At 35.1% G+C, this 16,658-nt stretch overlaps 1 protein-coding gene across 12 annotated transcripts in view; it reads left to right on the top strand.

Annotated features, from left to right (window-relative positions):
- Window positions 1–16,377, top strand: part of FSD1L (fibronectin type III and SPRY domain containing 1 like) — a 65,042-nt gene extending 48,665 nt beyond the window's left edge. For 11 of the 12 annotated variants that reach the window (XM_086315776.1, XM_086315777.1, XM_086315783.1 and 8 more), the window contains 4 exons: window positions 2,146–2,246; window positions 2,702–2,953; window positions 7,661–7,749; window positions 10,045–16,377. In XM_086315776.1, the coding sequence (XP_086171902.1) occupies window positions 2,146–2,246; window positions 2,702–2,953; window positions 7,661–7,749; window positions 10,045–10,167 (565 nt within the window). In that variant the 3' untranslated portion in view covers window positions 10,168–16,377. The remainder of the gene's footprint in view (window positions 1–2,145; window positions 2,247–2,701; window positions 2,954–7,660; window positions 7,750–10,044) is intronic. The other variant, XM_086315790.1, reaches the window with a different exon arrangement.
- Window positions 16,378–16,658: the final 281 nt, after the last annotated feature.

Genomic DNA, 16,658 nt, shown 5'->3' on the forward strand with positions numbered 1-16,658 from the left:
TGCCCAGGGAGACCCAAACAAAAGCCTTCTCCTGTTTTGTGGACCTGAGGCCAAGGAAATTGGAAGGGTTAGGAGTAGGAAAGTGTTGAGACAAGAGTGGAGAAAAGTGTCTTCAGACTGCTCCTCAACCCCTTCCCCCTATAAGGAGGTCTCTGAAGAGGCAGCTGGAAAGGGTCTCAGCTGAGGGCCCTCTCCCATAATGGTACCTCTGAATATAGGTATCTAATCTAGGAATGCAGACATGCATAGGAGCATGGAGTTGCAAGGGGGATTGCAACTCCCTCCAAAACCTGCAGTGAACTTGCAGTGCACCAAGTCTGGTGAGGAGAAGGCAAGCATTTATAATTACTTCTTGTTAGGCCTCAAGGGTCATACACAGAATTTTGGCCTAGAGGTGGACTCCTCAGAAAGGTTACTTAGCCTGGTAGGATCTGGGAGACCTTCATTAGTGGATTAGTATTTAAGTTGGTTCTCAAGTAAGTGGAAGAATGTGTAGCATTTGGACTTGGCAGTGAGAGAACGAGTGCCGGAAGGGAAAGGCACTGAAGCAGATTGCCTGCGTTTAAGGAACGCTTGAGCTGCTCCTTTCAGCTGGATAGTGCTGTCCAGAGATGAGAAGGCTGGAAAAGCAATGCTGTGTGCTTAGTCGCCGGGCTCTTTTGTCCATGGGGATTCTGCAGGCAAGAATACTGGAGTGGGTTGCCATGCCCTCTTCCAGGGGATTTTCCCAACCCAGGGATCAAACCCAGGTCTTCCACATTGCAGGCAGATTCTTTACCGTCTGAGCCATCAGGGAAGTCCATGAATACTGGAGTGGGTAGCCTGTCCCTTCTCCAGGGGATCTTCTGACCCAGGGCTCTCCTGCATTGCAGGCAGATTCTTTACCAGCTGAGCTACCCGAAAAAGCAGAGTGGAACCAAATCAAGAAGAACCTGAAATGCCATGCTAAGTTCTTTGTGGGTAGTAAGGAAGTACTTAAAGATTTTAGAGTAGGAGAATCAGAGTTAGGTTTATCTTGTAACAGTGAACAAATGACTTAGGTAACAAAGAGATCATCTGGGAAGCTGATAAAACAGTCCAGATTAGAGATAACAAAGAGCCTTAGTTGAGACAGTTGAGTGACTGAGGTATCTTTAAAGGGTGGAATCATGTTTGCTTTAAGACAATAATAACTGTTGTACTTCTTGCAAAAATGTATTCAGGGTTGGAATTCTAGAGTGCTTCAATGGAAGACTTTTCCTTATTTAACTTTTCTTTGAAATTTAAATTGCCATTCTCAATATTTACATCTGTTTTTCTTTTTGCCATGCTTTCCCTTTATTTCTTTACTGCTGGTAAGTTATAAATTTTTTGTTTTATGAATGCAGCAGTTTGATATAATTGAAATGTTAATTTTTAAACATCTTTTGAGGTTTGGTCTGTTTTGAGTTTTGGGGAGTTAGTGAAAGGCCTTAATGCTGTCCAGTTTACTATGTCATATAATTTGAAAAAGAGAAGTCAAGTTGTATCTTGTCTATTTTAGTAGGAGAAATGCTTTATAATACCTGATATTACTCTGTGCGTGGATTTGGGTAATTGCTATTTTTTTTTAAGAAGAAAAGATACAAAACAAAAATACCTACTGCTTATGAAAATAAAAAAAGTTATTTGGTTTGATTATGAAAACTCTTAAAAAGAAAAATAGCAATTAACCAAATCCATGCATAGAATAATATCAAGTATTATAAATCATTTCTCTTCCTAAAATAAGACTTGCTTTTAATTTAAATTTAACTGCAAGAAATGTAAGTTATGTAATCCATTATCTTTCTGCAGGTCTTTTTCTCCCCCTTGGGTTCTTTTTCCCCTTTTGTCATGTCCCATTTTGGCATTGTCTCTTATTCCAGCTGTGTATTATTTGTACAAGCCTTGCTCTGTCTGCATGGTATTAGTGTTTTTAGCTTGCTTTATGTTGATGATTTCTTACACGTAAGTGTTATAATTGACAACTCTGTTTAATAGTAAATAATTCAAATAAAATTAAATTTTGCTTTTTGTGCAGCATGATTAGAAAGCTCTTCAAAGTTTCCTTTTATCTGTAATTTTAGTTTGTGAAACATGTACAACATAGAATATTTGTTTTTCTTTTTGTTCCTGTTTATATAGAAGTGGTACCCCATCCCCTAAACGGACATCTGTAGGCTCCAGGCCACCAGCAGTAAGAGGCAGCAGAGATCGTTTTACGGGGGAATCGTACACAGTGTTGGGTAGGATATTATTAAACATAATAATTCTTCATTATCTCAGATTAAAAGCATCACAGTCACATGGGTGGACTTTCTACTCAGGGGTGGCGTGGCTGCCTGTGTATTGAATGAATATTTGCCAAATTTCTCCCCCTTGAAGCCTAGTTGCTTTGGTAGGTTTTCAAATTATCTTGTTATTGATATGTTTTAAATTCTATTTCAGTTTGTGTAGTGCTCCACATTTATAACTCTTAAGGGGATAATAAGGAAGAAAAGTTCTGAAGCCTTTTATATTCAGAGAAGTTAGTAAACATACAAGTCATTATAGCAGACACTCTGCATTTAGTGTCTGTGTTAACATGATTATTCTCCTGAATCAGACTTTTTGGTGCCATTTTGTGCGACCAAATATAGGTAAAACTCTGTAAGTCATAAGAAACAGGTAAGAGTTAAATTTACCTTCTAATCTTTTGTAGGAGACACAGCTATTGAAAGTGGACAACATTATTGGGAGGTCAAGGCCCAGAAGGACTGTAAATCCTACAGTGTGGGAGTGGCGTACAAGACTTTGGGGAAATTTGACCAATTGGGAAAGACAAACACTAGTTGGTGTATCCATGTGAACAACTGGCTACAGAACACATTTGCAGCAAAGCATAATAATAAGGTCAAAGCCTTGGATGTTGCTGTTCCTGAAAGAATAGGTGTATTTTGTGATTTTGATGGGGGTAAGTTTGCTGATTTTCTCCTAAGTCATTTCACCATCATTGTTTGTATTTCATTACTCTGCATTGTGCTTAGTTGCTCAGTCATGTCTGACTCTTTACAACCCCATGGACTGTAGCTTGACAGACACCTCTGTCCATGGGATTCTCCAGGCAAGAATACTGGAATGGGTTGCCATGCCCTCCTCCAGGGGATCTTCGCAACCCAGGGATCGAGCCCAGGTCTCCTATCGTAGGCGGATTCTTTACCATCTGAGCCACCAGAGAAGCCCATGCTTTCCTCTAGTAATAATCTGTATGGAATTTCCACTAGTATTGTGGCAAGGATGTTTTGACCTACTAGGATGTGATCACAAACATAACATAACTTCAGGTCTATGGTTGACAGAAAGGGCATGTGATGTCTGCTTGCAGGCCTATAAAAGCTCTCGTCTATAATATACTAAGTAAGTCTGAAAAAAAAAGATGTTGCTAATTTTAGTTATGAGCATTAAAATTTCTTATACCCATTTTAATTCCTCCCTTACCTTGTTTTGATAACTGATAAGAGTGGTAGGGTCAGATTTTTTTGAGTCAAAATAGACCTTAGAAATTACCCAGTCCTTTTGCCACGTAGTATGATTTCCTTATTACATTGTCTCTGTGAGTAGTTGCCACTCCTGTGCTCGAACTTTTCTGTGTGAAGCTAATGGTCTTAGAAGGCAGCCTGTTTCACTGTAGGATAAGATTTGATTAGAAGGTTTTTCTTAAGTCAACTCATTTTGTCTCTCAGTAACTTCTGAGACTCTTGCTATTAAGTCTTGTCATTTGAAGAAACACAGAATTATGTTCCCTAATTCATATTTACATTATAATCCTTATTTGTTTAAAAACTAACGTTGCTTCTCTTTCCCTATTACTAACATTGCTTCTCTTTCCCTATTTTTCCAGACCGTACATTCTCTGTAACATTAGCTGTTCCTTTTAATTTCATTTTTTCCAAACCTTTATTATCACCTGTGGTTGTATACTATGTCTATGTACATTTTAAAGATTGATTCTCAAAGTAGAACACACAACTTTTGACCACCGTAGATGAGTGATTTGGCAGCACGATTTCTAGTAATACGACTTAACAGCATTGTAGATCAATATTGAGCTGGTAGCCACCTAATCCACTAATCTGGCAGATTATCTTTTTCCTCTGATATTAGGCAGTGTAGAGGGGTTTCTTTGCTATTTGTAACTCAAATGAAGAACACTGTATTTGTCCTTAAGTTTCATCTTAATAGATTTTGCCAATCTTCCCTCCTCTTAAGATCATCTAAAAATTAACTTGGTGTTTATCTTTAAGCTTTTTGAGTTAGGTATTTGATAAGTGTCTTGTCTGCTGTCATCTAAATATAAAACTTTTGTAGATGAAGTAGGGAACAAAATTAATTTCCTAAATGCCTCACTCCAAGTTGATACTTAAAGCTAATAAAACCAAGTTTTATGATTTTAAGTAATGTTATATCCAAAGAGTTCCATGAAGTATCAACCTAGTTATTCAAAAAGGAAAAAAAATTGACTTTAGATTGATTTATTTTTTGTGATGACATGTCAGTTTTGCTGCATTTTAAAAAATTTACTTAGACTCATAAATAATTTTCCTCAGGATAAATAGTAAATTTATTGGCATATCAATACATTCTTTCTTTTTAAACTACCAAGATAGCATTTGCTTATCTTCTTTTGTCTCTTTTCCCATACTTTGATTCCTTAAAGATAAGTATAATTAAAGATACTTAAATATTAAGTATAATTAAAGATTCCTTAAGGATAGTGAGAAGTATAATTGTTAACCTAAAGCATAGGGTATAGAAATAAATTGTAATGTAGGATAGGATCAAATTCTGAGGGCCTTGAAAAATAATAACAAGCTAGTCTTTTTTTTACTAGTTGAAGGGGGACTTCTGTTTATTTTAGAAAACTGTAGCTATATGATGGTAATATAGTTTTAGACATATTAGAGAATAAATGGTTAAATGTGGAACAGGTTGCAAAATACTGAGAGAGGAAGACTTTTCAAGGTGGTCTTTAAGTAATATAGACAGGACCATGTCTGTTTTGTTAAGTATTATGTCCTTATTGCTTGGCAAGTGCTTTATATCAGTTCAGTTCAGTTCAGTTGCTCAGTCGTGTCCGATTCTTTGCGACCCCATAGACTGCAGCACACCAGGCATCCCTGTCCATCACCAATTCCTGAAGCTTACTCAAATTCATGTCCATGAAGTCGGTGATGCCATCCAACCATCTCATCCTCTGTCATCCCCTTCTCCTCCCACCTTCAATCTTCCCTAGCATCAGGGTCTTTTCAAATGAGTTGATTCTTCGCATCAGGTGGCCAAAGTATTGGAGTTTCAGCTTCAGTGTCAGTCCTTCCAATGAATATTCAGGACTGATTTCCTTTAGGATTGACTGGTTGGATCTCTGTGCAGTCCAAGGGACTCTCTTTTGAACACCACAGTTCAAAAGCATCAATTCTTTGGCACTCAGCTTTCTTTATAGTCCAACTCTCACATCCATACATGACTACTGGAAAAACCATCTCTTTGACTAGATGGACCTTTGTTGGCAAAGTAATGTCTCTGCTTTTTAATATGCTGTCTAGGTTGGTCATAACTTTTTTTCAAGGAGTAAGTGTCTTTTAATTTTATGGCTGCAGTCACCATCTGCAGTGATTTTGGAATGCCCAAAAATAAAGTCTGCCACTGTTTCCCCATCTATTTGCCATGAAATTATGGGACCAGATGCCATGATCTTAGTTTTCTGGATGTTGAGTTTTAAGCCAACTTTTTCACTCTCCTCTTTCACTCTCATTAAGAGGCTCTTTAGTTCTTCTTCGCTTTCTTCCATAAAGATGGTGTCATCTGCATATCTGAGGTTATTGGTATTTCTCCCAGCAATCTTGATTCCAGCTTGTGCTTCTTCCAGCGCAGCGTTTTTCATGATGTACTCTGCATATAAGTTAAATAAGCAGGGTTACAATATACAGACCTGACGTACTCCTTTTCCTATTTGGAACCAGTCTGTTGTTCCATGTCCAGTTCTAACTGTTGCTTCCTGATCTGCATACAGATTTCTCAAGAGGCAGGTCAGGTGGTCTGATATTCCCATCTCTTTCAGAATTTTCCATAGTTCGTTGCGATCCACACAGTCAAAGGCTTTAGATAGTCAATAAAGCAGAAATAGATGTTTTTCTGGAACTCTCTTGCTTTTTCGATGATCCAGTGTATGTTGGCAATTTGATCTCTGGTTCCTCTGCCTTTTCTTTACCAGCTGAGCCACAAGGAGGGTATTCTCTGCCTTTTCTAAATCCAGCTTGAACATCTGGAAGTTCACAGTTCACATACTGTTGAAGCCTGGTTGGAGAATTTTGAGCATTACTAGCATGTAAGATGAGTGTAATTGTGTGGTAGTTTTAACATTCTTTCGCCTTGCCTTTCTTTACATAGTAAACCCTTAATAAGTACTGGTTGAGTAATTAGTGGTGAGAGAGGCCTGAGCAGTGGGGAATCAAGAAAAATGGATTTGATGGTGTGAAAGTAGAATTCATAGGACTTGACTACTAAAAATATGGATTGGAAGAAGAGACAGAGAAGAACTGAAGATGACTGAGGTTCCATCCAGTGTGATCAGAAGTATGATCATACCATCAACACGGTAGAGAGCATAGAGCATCCCGGGGAAAGATGAGATACCAGCAGGACAGCCACGTGGCATTACTTAGCTGAAGCTAAATATTAGTTATGGCATCACAGAACGGCCACTGAATATTGCACAGAGCCGTTAAGTGTTATTGCTCTTCTGTACACTAACTTTGTGACCACATATAGGTTGCTTGGTATTTTGAAGTAGTTTATATAAACAGTAGACATAATGTTAGTTTCTTTTCTAGTAGACATAATGTTAGTTCTTTTCTTCTTTGTTTAGTGGCTGCTGATTTATTATGGGAATCTTGTAGAGAGAAAAGATCCTGGACAAGCATCTACATTTAGAATAGAAGGAAAAGAAACAGAAGATATCCTCAGGATTAAGAAACAAACCAAGAAAATAGTCATGAGAGAAAAGTTTGAAGAAATGATAACAGTTGCAAGTGTGTCATCAGGTTGGACAGTTAGGTGGTCAGAAGGACAATGATTTAGTTACATGATCATTGTTGAAAGAGAGACTGTCAGGAGACCTTAAAAAAGAACTAAAACTGAAGCAGTGATAATTATACCATGATTTTAGAGACTAGGGTATGAGTATGGCTTTAAGTAATTAGAGGACAAAGTCTAATAGAGTAAACCTTAAATGGTGATAGGATTGAGTGGAAAGGCTGGTTATAGTTAAAAAAAAAAAGGTGGGGGGCGGGGAGGAAGAAATAACCGTGGTTTTTACTGGGCTAAGGGAACCATTTGTTAAATAATGGTAAAAAAGAGAAGTCTATAGTTGAATAATTGGATAGTACCAGATTATGAAAGCACTATGGAGATCTTAAAAACCAGGGAAAGAAAAGTGGTTTTGGGCTTTTTCTTAAACATATTTACTACCGATTTTCAAGTGAGAATTCCTAAGTCCAGTCCTCAAAGTGACAAATATTCATTTGGTTATTACTTTTATGCATGATTATATGTTAGACTTAATTAGATGTTAAATTTTTTTTTTCCAGTAATAAATGTGACTTTTTTTTCTCCTTCCCTCTAGGTCAGCTTTCTTTCTATGATGCAAACTCAAAACAGTTGTTGTATTCCTTTAAGGCAAAATTTACTCAGCCAGTACTACCTGGTTTCATGGTTAGTACCTAATTTATATTTGGTTTGGCAACTTTAAGGAGAATATCTATGCTATCTATTTGGGGAAACACAATATCTTATTTTTTTCTTATATTCCTCTTCCTTTCCCTAGTCTACCTCTCCTACGTCTGTGATTGTATGTTTTGTGATTGTATGTATATTTTACTGAAGTAAGTGTTAAGACCTAAAAGTCTGCAAATCACAAGCATGTAGTTTGATCAGTGTTTTCATAGGACTGCACTCATTTTTGTAATCAGCATCTTGGTCAGGAAGTGGAACATTGTACCCATTTCCAGCCTCTAATGGCCCTCCTCCAAAGTGATTACTGTCTTGAGTTTTAATACCATAAATTCATTTGCCTCCTTTTCAACTTTGTATAAATGGAATCGTACAATATCTTTTGGGCTCAACATACATATGTGAGATTTATGCATGTTTTTCCACGGTGTGCTAGTTCACATAGTTCTATATGTATATGTATAGTTTTTCATTGTATGACTATATCAGGATTTATTTACACATTCTAATTTAGTTGACCACTTGAGTGCTTTCCCACTGGAGACATTTACAAATAGAACTTCTATAAATATTCTTGTTAATGTCATGCTTTGCCCAGCTCAAGGTCACAGAGATATTTTCTTTTGTTTTTTTCTTGTAACTTTATAATTAAAAAGTTTTACATTTAGGTCTTGGATCCATTTTGAGTTAATTTTTGTATGTGATGCAGAGTATAGTCTAAGATCTGCTTTTTGCACATGGATACCCACGTGTTCCAGTGCCACTTTCTGAAAAAGACTAACCTTTCTCCACGGATGTGCTCTTCCACTTTGGTGCCAGATACTTTGAGTAAATATTTCTGTAAATCACTTAATTTTCAGTTAAATAATATGATAGTTTCATAATCAGAGTAGCTTTTGTATTTCTAAAATTTATTTTTTATTGAAATACAGTTGATTTACAATGTTGTATTAATTTCTTCTGTACAACACAGTGACTCAGGTGTACACACATAAACTTTTTTTTTTCCTTGACTAAGCTGTTTGCAGGCTCTTAGTTCCCTGACCAGGGGTTGCATCTGGGCTCTGGCAGTGAAAGCGCTGAGTCCTAACCACTGGATCACCAGGGAATTCCTCTTTACACTCTTTTTTATATTCTTCTCCATTATGGTTATCCCAGGATATTGGATATAGTTCCTGTCTATACTGTAGGATCTTGTTGTTTATGTATTCTCTATGTAATAGTTTGCATCTGTTAACCCCAGACTCCCAGTCTACCCTTCCCTAACCACATCCCCCTTGGCAGCCATGAGTCTGTTCTCTGTATCGGTGACTCTGCTTCTGTCTCATAAATAGGTTCATTTGTACCATATTTTCTTGTATTTTAAGAACAATGTACTGAACCTTAAAGTTTAAAAATTTTGGAATGTTAATTATATAGCCATGCATTTCACAGTCTGCAAATTCTTTGTAACTATACTATGGTTACTGAGTAAATATTGAATACTTAGATATAGTTGAAGGTGGGAATACATAAAAAATTTCTAGAATCTCCCTTGCTTTAAGCTTGTCTGCTATATACATGGCAGTTGATGATAGTTTAAATGATTCATATTTTCACATTTTAATTCTCTTGACTCTATTCCATATCAGTTATCATTTACTTTACTGAATGATAGCTGCTTTGTTCAACACAAGTGAAGCAGTTTTATCTTTCATAAACTCATTCACATTTATGATAATAGAATATGGCAAGTGTATTTGGATATTGCCATTTGTGTTTTTCTCAGATTATCTTAGAGAATTATAAAAGGGTTCTTATTGTTAACAAGTTAGGGAAGAAGCCAATGGGATTACTCTGTTAACAGAGGGGTGTTAGATTCCTATAGTTTCAGGCCACAACCCATTATCAAAATCCAAGGCTGCAATTGGGATGAGAAAGATGAATCTTTGTGTACTTCTCTTGGTTGTGAACTTTAGTATCAGTAATGATAGTATCTTTTTGGCTAAATTAATCCAATTTAGTCTCTAAATTTCTACAGCCCTTATTTCCCTCTCATGTGTAGCTCCAGTGAGTTCTGCTGTCATAAGATTTCCTTTGGCCAGTATGGTTCTAAAAGACCCTTGAGTTAGCTTTTCTACTCCCCCTCAGTTCACATACGAAGGTTTTCAGTTTGAAATTGAATGATGTTCACTTGTGGTCACTTATTTTTGCCTTTCAGATGGAAAAGTGTCAGGATCCTTTAAGTTTTCACTTGGTTTGGAGTCTGACTGCAGCTTTGTTTCTGTCCTTTCTTAGGTTTGGTGTGGTGGACTTTCTTTGAGTACTGGGATGCAGGTTCCAAGTGCTGTGAGGACTCTTCAGAAAAATGAAAATGGAATGACTGGCTCCACTAGCAGCTTAAACAATATTACTCAGTGATGCCTACTCAGAATTTGTTTATCTTCCCCCACTCCTTTTTGATTGGGTGGCCTTTTCCGTGCAGTTACTAATCGCAGCAGTTTACAAGTGGTGGAAGTCAGGTTTGCTACCTTCTGCTCTAAGGTCTGGAGTCTGTTCTCATCAGGCATCTAGTAGGAAGCATTCACAGGAGCCTGCTGTGGGGCATCAGAGTAGCAAGCAGACGTCTAGCAAGAAACTGATGTTCTGAAGAGTAAATGAGAAAAAAAGGCAGTGTTAAGTAGTTACATAGAAACTCATTTTTGTGTTTCTTGGATTACTTTGACTATTCTAAAATGTTTAGTTACGTATGGTAGCCCTAGGACCTGAGGGAAAAGCATTTAAATCGTCTTTCCCCTATACGTTCCCTTTTTTTTAATGTCATCACTACCTATTATTTAATTCTTACACTGAAGCTTTAAAACTGTACAGTCTTCCATGGTTTTCTAAAAACTGAAAAAAATTGATTGGGCGTGCTAGAAAGGTTTTCTTACAGTAGTTTATTTTTCCCCTTTTATAAATAAGTTGAGGTTTGCTAAATTGTTATCTCTTGTTTTTCAACTAGATTGTATATTATTTTCTTCTTTCCAAATATTGTGATATTTCTCTCACGGTTTATAACTCAAAATAGAGAGTGGACAGGAAGTGTTTCTAGATACAATAGCTTTAAATTGCCCAAATTTCAGTTTTTTACCTGCTGCAAAGAGATATTCTTTATACGTTACCTTGTTTAATTAGACCTCTTTCCATTATTTTGAATGATGGGTAAGATTTTTTTAAAGCGCTATATTTTCGGATTTTTTTGTCTAGTTTAATAGAAACTTTAATAGTTTTGGTAAAATTCCCACTTGAATTTGGTGTAATTGGTAGTAATTATGCTTATTTTTAATATTTTTAGTAAGGTGAAAGATCATTAAAGCTATATAGAAAGTAGAAAAAGCTACCTATTCAAGTTTTATCTATAAAGAAAAGGTTATAAAGGGAGGTGCCTAAAACTATTCTTTACTGAAGTCATCTATATCTGCTTTTTAGTAAGATGGAATGCTTAAAAACAAAGAGTTTTGAAAAAACTATGTATCTCTGACTTATTTGGCACATGAATTTTTCAGACATACCTATTCAGAGGTTATTTTTCTCTCAGTCTTTTTACTACTTCATTTGCTTTCTAAAGGATCATAATTCTTCAAAAAAAAATCAACATAGAGTGATCTTTACCATACATAGGGAAGATGTGTTAAACCATGAGTAACACCCATGATTATTGAGCAAAGCATTTATATTTTTAAAGTTGATTAAAATTTGTAACAAGTTCTTTGAGCCAAATTGAAAGTTGTCATTACAGTATTTAAGAATTCCTTGAGCATTTTCAAGAGGTCTGGGTTTGTATTTTCCTTAATTTTCGAAGCTGTTACTTTCTCCTGTTGACCTTTCTTCCATTCATATTTTAAGTATATTGTCTTATGATACCTTTCTCCCTAGAAGTGACCATTGCTGTGTACATTTGAGTTACTATCTATAGAAAGACTTGTGGGATAGGAACAGCTCAGTCTCTCTTAAAGTTTATTGCTTACTGATGAGATGTTTTGTTCTTTGTAAAACAAATCTAATGAGGAATTTTATTCAAACTGGGTATTCATTTTTCCAGAGGACAGTCATATCTATACTGTTGTCTGATAACGTATTTTAAAAACCATAAGGCAGTTTAGAGTATGATATTGTCAGTAGATATTGTTTTGATTCTCCAAATAAATATAATTTTGATTTTTGTTTTTCCTAGAGATTTTAAAAGAAATTTTTGGATGTCCTGTTCTCTGCAGCAGGGTTATTGCAGGACCTAAGGAAACAGGAAGTTATAATTCTCTTTCATAGAGTTAAACCTGAAAGCAGTAAGTTAGTGGCGGAGCTGCTTTATGTGAAGTCATGTATATTTTAACAAAAATGACACTGAAAAAGCCAGAAGTTCTTATATAAAAACTTTTACTATTATGTCTGTATAATTATATCCTGTTTTTAATTTTAAGTGCCTTCTTCCTCTTAAGCATGCTCTCACTCCATGCCCCATGCATTGTCAACTGATATTTAAACCAGAGACCATTACGTAATACTGGTGAGGAGTTCTATTGCAGGGGCATGAGGAAAGGAAAATACTAGTCAGGGGCTGGAGGAGTGCATATGATTCTTGTGTGTGCTCATCCCATCATTTGAAACCCTTCATATAAAATATTCTAGTATCATTTGGAAAAATTCATTTGAAGTAATACTTTTATACTTCAAAATAAGAATCTGGGGTTTCCCTCTTACTATGCTTCTTCTTAAAGGTCCGCCCCCCTCCTTCCCAGAAATACAAAAAAAAAAATGTGTGGGCTTTTAGCTTAATTCATTTAAGTTTATTTGTGTTAAGTTAAACTGAGGAAGTTTGTCATTCTCATTTTCAAACTAGAAAATAATCAACTGTAGTGCCTATTTACATAGTCTTAAATTAAGGTAACTGTTAACTTGACACAATATATAACATTCTCATTAACATTGGAATTAAAAAATATTGAGATTTTTTCCTCAATTGAAGACATGGAAAGTTGGTATACTCTTTAAAATTTTTTTTTTTTTAATCTTTGTTTTGACAGGTCAAACATGATTGCTTTCTACAAAAGAAATGCATGAGAGGTTGATGGTAGTGGATATACCACAAGTGTAAAAAATTATGTTTTATAAAAATATACACTTAGTATTGCCTTTCTCTTTTAGCAGTTGAATCTCAAACCAGTTGTAGTAAACTGGATAAAAAATGAAGGAGTTGCCTTAAGCACTTTAGAAAAAAGAATTTTTTTACATTTCATTTTGACTCTTTGGACTGACTGTCACATACATCTTTAACTTTTCGTAAATATGTACATACCAAATATTTACTAAGTGCACATAGAAATTTAATATACAGTAATTCTTTGAATGTTCCAGGTGTAGGTAGACAATTTGAAAGTATTAAAGGTGTGCCTGTCTGTACAGGGGTTTAACTGGTGGAATCTGTACTATTTTGACAAACCATGAACTGCTGCTGTACAGCTGGACTTCACCTAATTTGTTCTGCAATCATTTTCCCCCGTATTGTCATCTGAAGAGACATACTGGCTTGGTTTTATTTGCTCACTTACGAAATTAAAGTATGTGCAGTATTATGTATAATTTGAATTTTTGTGCTGATCTTCAGTGATATAAAGAAGAAAATGATTTAGTTAGGCTAAGATACTCTTATTTCATGACTTACCCAAAATGATTAATTTTCCTACATATACTTTAAATCACATAAAATTATTGAGTTACTTAGTGTCTTTTGGAAACATATGGGGAAAATTAGAAAAGGATATATATGAAAATCTGCACCCCACTCCAGGACTCTTGCCTGGAAAATCCCATGGATGGAGGAGCCTGGAAGGCTGCAGTCCATGGGGTCGCTAAGGGACAGACACGACTGAGCAACTTCACTTTCACTTTTCACTTTCATGCATTGGAGAAGGAAATGGCAACCCACTCCAGTGTTATTGCCTGGAGAATCCCAGGGACGGGGGAGCCTGATGGGCTGCCGTCTATAGGGTCGCACAGAGTCAGACACGACTGAAGTGACTTAGCAGATACATGAAAAATGATTATTTCAAAGTATTCATTTTAGAAGGGACAGTGTAGACTTCCATAAAATATGTGAATCTAAGCTAAACAGACTAAGGACTGTATTTAAAAATCATCATGATAATTCTTTTGGAGAAAACTCCATATTTGTAAGATCATTATTCATTTAATGGTTAATTCGTGTAACAAATATTTAAGTCTGGGATGGCAGTCATACTTGCTATTCAGATTTCCTAACTTTGTGAAGTTTGATTTTCTGTGTGTACAGTACTTTTGCTGCTTTTGAAAGGTATGACAAAGTTTGCATCTTAAAAACAATGTTTTTGCTAATCAAGTCAGAAATTTTAAAAAGTAAATGTTAAGAGTTTATAAAAAATTATAATTAACTGCATGTAAAATGGTTCACCTATATGTAGTCATGTAAGATGTTTCTGAAAAAGTTTCTTCCCTTGATTTTATTTTTACACTGAATATATTATTTTAGGGAAGTAAATGGTCAGCATAAATTTACTCGGCATCCAAATAACCATAAAGTTATTTGTTATTTTAAATTTATATTTCTTAACACCAGTGCTGGAGCATTTATAAGTGATCATGAATTTTCCTTAATCATTGCAGAAAGATTACCTCGTAGTCAGTATAGTTTTAGTTTTGTGTGTATCTTACAGTATTCATATTATGCAAATACTTGTGATCCTAATGTCACATATGATAGCTTTGTTACCTGGAATATTTGATTAATGTAAATAAGCTTTTTGAGTAATTTGGAGGTTAACTGGATCACACATGGTATATGTTTTTGTTGAAAATATATTGTTGGGTATGCCATATAAAGGTTAGTATTGACTTATAAAATTAATATCAGAGATCACCATAGTACTTTTCTCCTACTCACATTCAAGTTAAAACAGTATTTGTTATTTCCGAGTCAGTATAAGGTACTGACTTTTGATTTGTAATCATTTGAGCTGTGTTAGTTTAAATTGGTATATTTTCTTAACGGTACCCAATCAATATAAGTTGGTTCCTGGGGATGAACATGCAGAGGATTTCACAGTCTGTAGCACAGCCCGTAGGTGAATGTGTTTGCTTTGCCTTGGAGCTACTTAAGTTTATTGTAAGTGATTGGTAAAAGATATTTTTGTTAGTGTTAGAACTTTTTGGAGAGCTTAAGGGTTATGAGAATGCTTTTTTTTTTTTTTTTTTTAACATTTCCAAAATCTCTAAGATACCAAAGCATTGCATCTAATTTACCTTTTAGGGGAGACTCTTTAAAATCAAATTTATAACTAATTCATACAATAAGATACATAATAGCTAAAGTTTTGAAATGATTTGTATTAAAAACCACTTGTCTTTAAATTTTATAGATATAATAAAAATATTTTGGCTTAATCTCTTTTAAAGTATTTAAAATTAATCACCTTAGCTCTACCATATACTATATCTGTGATCTCTACATCATCACTTATCATCTTTGGGCTTCCACTGCCTTACATAAAGGCAATGTAACTTGCCTTTACAACAGTGTAACTTGTTCAGCCTACCTCACAGGGCTGTTGTGAGGAATAAAATCAAATGGAGTATATGAAATAGATTCAACCACAGTAAAATGCTATGTAAATGTGAAGTATTACTTTTAGTTAATAATGGACTTAAGTGTTTGGATACCTCTAGATGCCATTTACTTTGATAAAGCATGTGCTTAAAGTGGTATCACCAGGACATGAAACCTGAATTTTTTTTAAAAGCCTGATTAAAATATCCTTTAACATTTTTAGTTTATGCATGACTTGTGGCCTTTTTGTATTTTATCATCAAGGTGTACTCTATATCAAGACTTCTAGAATTGTAAAATTTCTCCCATAGCATTAACGTGTGTCAGAGTAGAATAGTAGCATAAATAAATGATTTAAGCTGTGTTTCCATCCAGGCATTTGCACTTTCATGACTGCCCAATGCCACATGGAAAGACTGAATTTGGCCTAAATAATTCTTTGCAAAATACCAGCTTTGGAATGGTTCAACAGTTTGTTCTCATTGGATAGATGATATAAGGTGTACGTGACCATTTAAAACATTTGATAACTTTTGTTGCGTTATCGTTTTTAAAAACACAATGACACATTTCAAAACTCTGTTAACCTGGATATCATTTATTATCTCTCCTAACACAACTTGTTTTGCTTTAAACTGAATTAAGTGGCTTACAAATTATCTTGATCCACAGATTATTTGGTTTTTCTATCATCTGGACATGATTTTGCTATGCAGTTCTGATAATAAAAACTCTAATTCCTCAGGTTTAACATTTAAGTTAAAGATGAACATTAATGAACTACTTACAATGTACGCAGTGCTGAAAACTAGTGTTTTATAATAAGCATTTTGCCTCATTTTTTTGGAAACAAGACAAAGCTTTTAAAATGGTTTCTGAAATTTCAAAATAGAGTATTCAAGATAGAGTACCTTGTATGTTGAAATAATTGTATGTTCTGTATAGAATAACCAAATTCTTAAAAAAGCACCTGGAATATCTCATCTAAAAATTAAACTTTTTTTTCTTGCTTTCTTTTGCTTCAGTTCTTGCATTTTATCCACTCTTATTAAGTATCTACAGTGTGCTGTTGAGCATGAGAGATAAAATAGCCATTAGGAATTTTGCTTCCAAAGGTTTTTTTTATTTTAGAGCAGTGCTATTCAACGCAGTTGTTTGCGATGATGGAACGTTCTGTAACCTGGGCTGTCCAACACAGTAAGCCACTAGCCACAGCCAGCTGTTGAGCACTTTCAATGTGTATAGCTAGTTCAACTAGGGAACTAAAATTTTCATTGTAACTTAAATGTAAAGA

This window comes from Bos grunniens, chromosome 8 (genome assembly GCF_055505025.1).
Source record: "Bos grunniens cultivar Pamir isolate PY7600 chromosome 8, Bosgru_T2T1.0, whole genome shotgun sequence".
NCBI classification, from domain to species: Eukaryota; Metazoa; Chordata; class Mammalia; order Artiodactyla; family Bovidae; genus Bos; species Bos grunniens.